The sequence below is a fragment of the Monopterus albus genome, unplaced genomic scaffold (assembly GCF_001952655.1).
Source record: "Monopterus albus unplaced genomic scaffold, M_albus_1.0 scaffold41.1, whole genome shotgun sequence".
Lineage (NCBI taxonomy): Eukaryota > Metazoa > Chordata > Actinopteri > Synbranchiformes > Synbranchidae > Monopterus > Monopterus albus.
Genome location: NW_018127921.1, coordinates 513,515 through 520,243, shown reverse-complemented (window position 1 = coordinate 520,243; position 6,729 = coordinate 513,515). Strand labels below are relative to the sequence as shown.

The 6,729-nt window shown below is 43.2% G+C and overlaps 1 protein-coding gene across 5 annotated transcripts in view; it reads left to right on the top strand.

Moving 5' to 3' along the window:
* apaf1 (apoptotic peptidase activating factor 1) overlaps positions 1–6,729 on the top strand; it is a 39,523-nt gene that overhangs the window by 15,907 nt on the left and 16,887 nt on the right. For all 5 annotated transcript variants that reach the window (XM_020599575.1, XM_020599572.1, XM_020599574.1 and 2 more), the window contains 4 exons: positions 93–218; positions 3,714–3,839; positions 6,076–6,207; positions 6,291–6,416. In XM_020599575.1, coding sequence (XP_020455231.1) covers positions 93–218; positions 3,714–3,839; positions 6,076–6,207; positions 6,291–6,416 — 510 coding nt within the window. The remainder of the gene's footprint in view (positions 1–92; positions 219–3,713; positions 3,840–6,075; positions 6,208–6,290; positions 6,417–6,729) is intronic.

Below are 6,729 nucleotides of genomic sequence, written 5' to 3'. Positions count from 1 at the left end.
TTTGAGTGTGAGATCAAATGCAGACAATTATTATATAGACTATTGTTTGCCCATATCAGGTTGTGATATAAAACTACGTGTGTGTTTGTCAGGTGCGCAACGGCAGAACAGGATCGGTGCTGTTTCAGTCAGAAGAGAAGTCATCCAGGATCCGTTGTACCTGTATGTGCAGACAGCCCTCTGTGGTGGCTCTGGGCCAAGAGGATGGCACTGTACAGGTAGGTGCACAGATTCTGTATGTGTGACAGGGCAGAAAAGTCATTTTAGACACTCAAAAGAAAACTAGCACGATGTTTATTCAGCAACAATACCAAACACTGTGTGGTTTCAACTGCTGCTTTTGTAAATAACTGTGTTTTGGACTGTTACTCAGGGATAACAAGCAAAGTGAAGATGTCTCCTTGGGAATTACCTGACATGTTTAGAGTAAACAACTAAAGAATATCTCACAATTAAATTCTCATTATGTGTGTGTGTGTGTGTGTGTGTGTGTGTGTGTGTGTGTGTGTGTGTGTGAGAGAGAGAGAGAGACAGCAGGTCACTGTGTGAATGTTGTGTGTTTCTCAGGCCATGTTGAGTCATGAGATCTGACATTAGCACTGTCACCCCTTTTTATCTGTGCTGTCAGCTGTATGTCAGGTCGCCTGCAAACACCTCTTTCATCTTCCTCTCCTTGCTCCCTTCTCTTTTGTGCCCCTCTTTTTGCCTGTGATTTGTATTCTCAGCGCTCTTCTCTGCTTCTCTCTATTTTTATGTTACATCTCTGTCACATACCCATCTTTTGTTTTGTTTATCTCTCTTCCTCCTCTTGTTGTGTTTGTCCCCCCCGGTCTCCTCCTTCCTCTGTCTTTTGTCTTGGTGATAAATATTTGTTTGCAGAGAATGAGGTCTTGGTGTCCTTTGTGGCAGGTGTGTGCGTTTCTGTGTACATGAATGTATGTGTGTATTGCGTGTTGTGCACACTCGGCAATGTTGGAGGACATCCCTGAAAGTTTCCGTCCTTTATTAAAATACAATCACTTCTTCAGATAGAGTCCCCTGACACATCAGCACTTCTTCAGATAGTCCCCTGACACATCAGCAGCCGCCCCATACAGCAGAGAGAAACTAATTAATTAAAAGGTCCTGCAGTCTTAATGAATACAGGGGTTAATGATTTTAATTACAGTTCTTCTCTGACCCTTCATCTGCCGCTTCTTGTGTCTTCTGGCCTCAGAGGGTTATTGCACAAAAGGGCTTAGTGGAGCACAGACGATTAGTCATCTGAGTTTTTAAAACTGAAACATGAGATATTTGCAGGTGGTTTCTTCTGTTTTTCTGCGTGTTGTAGCAGCCTCCTCTCCTGTGATTCGCCACAGAAGTTTCTGACTTTGGTTGCGATTCACTGCCTGTCCAAAGTGTAATCCTTGGTGTATATCTTGATTAACAGCTTCTTTAAGCCAGAATGCACACTGGACATCAGTTACCTCCAACATCAGATCTGGATCCAGTTGAACCGGAGTTCTTAAAGCTTTTGTACACCAGAGGGAGCCCTAGTAATAGCTGGGGGTGTTTCTTAGTGCCACTGACTGCTGTAGTGGATGGCATTATTTCATTCTTGTTTGTTTGGACTTATGTCCTACCAGTTTCATGAAGTAAAAATGACAATGGCCCTCATCCTCCACAGTGTTAATTGGCCTGCAGGCTGTAACCAACCATTTAGCTGTTGCTGTGTTGAAAGTTTGTTGCTTCTAGTGTTGTCCAGGCAACTCCGTTACAAACTACCCAGTGTAGTGTGCCTTTGGTGAGGGGGAGTAGGGCTCTCTGCATCAGCTGTGTGTTCAACATACTCCGGTGGTAACTCAGTTCAGTAAATACAAATAACTTTGGTCTTGTCGAGAGTCCAAAGCCCATCTGGCAGGGCTTTGATGCTGAACCTGCCATTCAAAAGATGTTTTTCTTTATCCATCTTTGCTCATTTCTCCTGATGCATTGCTTCCAGAGTTCCCAAACTATGGGGTGGGCCAATGCGTTAATGCATTATTACATCAACTGTGACAGCTCTACTAATTATTTATGAACTTCAGTACAGGAGTCACTCACAGCTCCTAAAGCCAGTCAGTGTGACATACCAGCCTTGTTCTGCTAATGTGAAAGGTCGACGCCTTTATAGGTGCAGGACAGGACAAACGACAGATTGTGAAAGTATGCATTTGTGAGTGTGTGTGATTGTGTGCATGTGTGTTTTCCATGCCAGGCAACAGGGCTGACAGCTAGTCAGGTACTAAGGACAGTCGGCTGCAGGATCCGACACCTGTTGACCTCCAACAGGAGGTTGTTGCTGGCTGCAGGGCTATGCAATGGCAGTGTGCAGGTATGGTAGGGGCAGTGTTATATTCATGTGTGTTCATTTGTGTTTCAGGGTTCAAGAATCACTAAGAGTCTGCTTCAGTGGCTAGTTTACTTTTTTCATAGTGGTACAAGTGCTTCCCCATCTTCCATATTTACATTAGTCTACTTTTATATTTGTTTATTTTTTTTATTAAACACCCTCAGGAACCGTCCCAGGAATCCTTGAACCAGATGTGTACATTTTTCCAAAGCATTCTTTCCCAGGCTTTCAAAGTTGCATCTCAGTACGTGGAGGCTGACAAACATGGTTGTTGTGCCCCGAGGCTTGTTCTGGTCAGACATTTCAACCCTCTCCTCTGAGATATAAACATTTTAGTGGGCCTTTCTTTTATATTTTTAACACTGGACTGAAGATAACATGCTGTATTTATTTCTTTTTGTTTCATTGCTCTCCATTGATTTTGCATGACTTTTAGTAGTTTATTGTCCTGAAGTTTGCAAAGTAGCAGGTATTAATATTTAGAAAGTTTAAATATGAATATATTATCTCAAGGTTAATTAGGAAAAGAGAAGTTTGTCACAGCTGATTTTGTAATTGTGAATGTAATCTATACCCGTTTCACTTCATAATACACTAATTAGCCTTTTTGTATTAACAAACTGACAAAAAGACCAGTGTTGCACTCTCTGGAGCCATGCTGCTAGTATGACTAAAAATGTTTATTTTGCTAGAGACCTCCCTGAAACCCCATCGAGGACTTTTGTCATATTGTTAGTAAATGTCACAAAACCAGCATTAACTAATTTGTGAAAGTTTCTCATCTCAAGGGCTTATTATAACAGGGTTTTAAGTAGAAGTAACAATCTCAAATGAGAGCACATGATGGTGTTTTTTACTTTTTCTTAGATCATGATGCTCAATCAAAGCTGTTTCGTTCTCTAAGCCCCCAGTAATGTCTGCAGGGCTGTCACACCAGGGGTAGCCCTTTGCAGTCTTGACCACACTGAATGATCGAAACTTGAAGCCCATACTTTGCCCCCAGCTCTGCTTTCCTTTTGATGGGCTATCAACATCAAGCTAGCTGCAGTGCTTCACCTCTCTCCTTCACAACTATTCCCTCCAAATATGATTCATATGAGGGTTTTTTTTAGGAAAGTTACAGGGAGACTTTCTCCCCTGAGTATATCTTGGCTCAGCTATCACTGAAGGTTGTATAGATGTTAGACACTAAAGGTGAACCCTATATGACTTCTTGGTACTGTATAGCTCTTTTTTGACATCGCTCTCTTTACTTTTCTTACACCTGCACCTGAGCTATAGTTGTCACTGTTTTTCCTGAATGCTTGAGTTGCTATAATATTTGTTTGTTTCTTTCTTCCAGGTGTTGGAGGTGCCTTCTGGAAAGCTTCTGGCCACTCTGCTAGGTCATACGAAAACAGTGCTACACTGCCAGTTCAGCCACAATGGTCAAATACTCATCACATCTTCAGAGGACACCACCATAAGGGTATGCGACTCCTCACCTTTGTCAGTTGCTCCCTTCCTCTCTTTAGGCTTTTTGTTTCTGTCTGCTTAGTTTTTCTTGGTGTTTTTCTCATTCATCACTGTCCTTCGTCCTCATCACCTTTTCTTGCCTAATTCATGCTGTGTCCTTTCACGTCCTCCCCCAACCTGCACCTCATTTTAATTCTCTCCTATCCCTATCCCTCACTTTGAGAAAAAGCGCTTGCTCTGCTGAATCACTCATCCTCACAGAGTTTTGGATTTCTGGTGTTACCTGTTACGTTCTTTCAGCTTCACTGTCGGCCTATTCACCTCTCCATTCTTTATCCCCCTCTTTTGTCTCTTCTTCTTCCTTTTCCCTCTCTTTGCCTTTTGGCTATGCCACTCTCAATAGCGTTTTATCTCCCTCCCCGTCTTGCGCCGATCGTGTGCAACTGTCTGTGTTTATGGGTAAGTGTGTGTATTTTGGGCCGTTACACTCTGTCAACCCTCACTGTTCATGCTCGGTTGCTCGTTTCCCTTTTATTCTCTCCTCCCATCTCATCTCCTCTTCCTTCTTCATCTCTTCTTTTTGCAGACAAACCTGTCCACTGCAGCACTTCTTTCCTCTCAGCACAGCACCTTGTTCAGTATTCATGTGGCTGTTGCCTACATCATCACTATTCTTGGTTTGTCTGCCAAATATTCAGAAGCTATTCAAGTTCCTGCTGTTTGTCATGTGCTCTCCAGTTTTTAGTTGTTAATGCAGCAATAGAGTGAGCATTTGCTAATGTGGAAAAATGTGCTGGTTTCCGCTAATTAGATAACAAAACACGAACATTGCAGTTGGTTAGAATACTCTAAATTACGACCAGAATAATTCAATAGAAAAGTACAAAACTGAAATAGTGGTTAGCTTGCTAATCATACCTATACTCACATATTAGCCAGCTACAGTTACATACACGTCTGGCAGGAAGAAAGCCACATCAAATTTTAGTCTTTTGAGTGCTTTTAATGCTCTCCATCTCCAACATGCCAAACTGATGTTACCCCTGGTTTTGCCTCAATCTTTGTCACGTTCTTTCTGTGCCTCTTGAGTCTTGAGGTCCTCTCTCATCCTGGGTTGTGCCTGGATAGGGAGCCGCCATGGTCTGTCTATGAAATGAGTCACAGTGGTTTGAAAAATACATCGTATAACCTTGGATCAGCCGCGGTGTGGAAGACGTGCGGTGCAGGTTTTAACAACAGTGGCCACAGAAGGAAAGAAATAAACACAAGGCCTGGAGCTAGCAGAGTGGTGTGGGGGTGTTCGTACAGCAAGGAGAAAACACTTATAGACAGTCTCAGAGTGTTCGTACAGCAAGGAGAAAACACTTGTAGACAGTCATTGATACTTAATTTATCTGAATATGTGCTAAATCTTAGTTAATGCATCTTTAAACTCCTGACTCTGATCATTTGTCTGAAATACAGTGATCTACTCCACCATTAACAGTTATACAGCTACATGTTTGCATGTAGGAGTGTACCGCAAATATTATGCTACACTGCAGCATCCCTCTCAGATGATGTATACCACATGGCTTCTGGATTCTTATGAGCTTGGATTTTACTTGGTGGAAAGCACATTTGCCAGGTTTTCAGCAGTATGCTGCTCTGACATTGCTTTAGTCTGAAGAACAGCACTCTGTATTTTCCAGTTGCCTATATAATGGCAGGTGTAAGTGCTGTCCATGTGTCCGTGGTCAGAGATACCTTTTCAACACTTGTCAAACGGCTGCACAGCTCACATGTATTGTCATCATACAGTTTATCCAGTTGTACTGTGACCGTTGTTCTTGATGGGACCATATTCTCCGGCTTAACAAATGGCATCAAACTTCCAAAACCCTCCCTATCGCTAAAGCTAGTGGGTAACATCCTTTGCTGCCATCTTTGTGATGAGGGTTGTTGTTTGCTCTGCATGTCGATCATCAAACTTCCTTCCAAGTGACAGACCTAGCCAGTGACTGTTGATCTGCAGACCACACCCCATTTTCTGCTGGATGCCTTGCCTTCAAATGGCTGTGCATAGTTCTTGTGGATTTATCATATGCTAATCTTACAGACTTTAGCTGATGTCATTGAGAGCCCTCAAGCACTTGCTGATTTCACATATAAGGGCTTATCGAGTGGGCAGTTATGGAAATATGGATACAACTGAGTTGATGTGGCTAAAAGATCCCTTGTTCCTGTTTGTCTCTCTGTTCTCTCTGTAGTTGTGGAGGTGGCAGTCAGGGGTGTGTAAAGTACTCCAGGGTCACAAGGAACAGGTCAGATGCTTCTGTCTGCTCTCCAACTCACCAGCCAACACAAGACTACTGTCCTGGTCTTTCGACGGCACTGTCAAGGTGAAGCTCATACACACTCCTTCAACACAACAGTGTGAACTCAAGCAGTAGACAATCTCTCTCTTTCTCTTGCTCACTATAAGGTGTGGGACATAGAAAGTGGAGAGAAGCTGCAGGACATCGAGGCTCACCGGGGAGCAGTTCTGTCCTGTCATGTCTCACCAGACGGATGCTTTCTCGCCACCACTTCTGCTGACAAGACTGCTAAGGTTCAATGCTTACACACACACACACACACACACACACACACACACACACACACAAATTCACAGGATGAGACATCTGTTTGTGCTGCCAGTAATAATGTGACGTATTATGCAGCGCGTTCCCTCAGACCTCCTCCCGAACTGATTACTTACGGCATATACAGATGGACATGCTGCTGTGGGTGATATCTGAGGCCATTTAGTTTTTTTCCAGTGAGGAGGTGAGAGACCTCTTAGCAGGGGTGTCCAAACATTTTGTAAAGAGGGCCAGATTTGGTGAGGTGAAAATGTGTGGGGGCCGACCATTCAGCCTGAC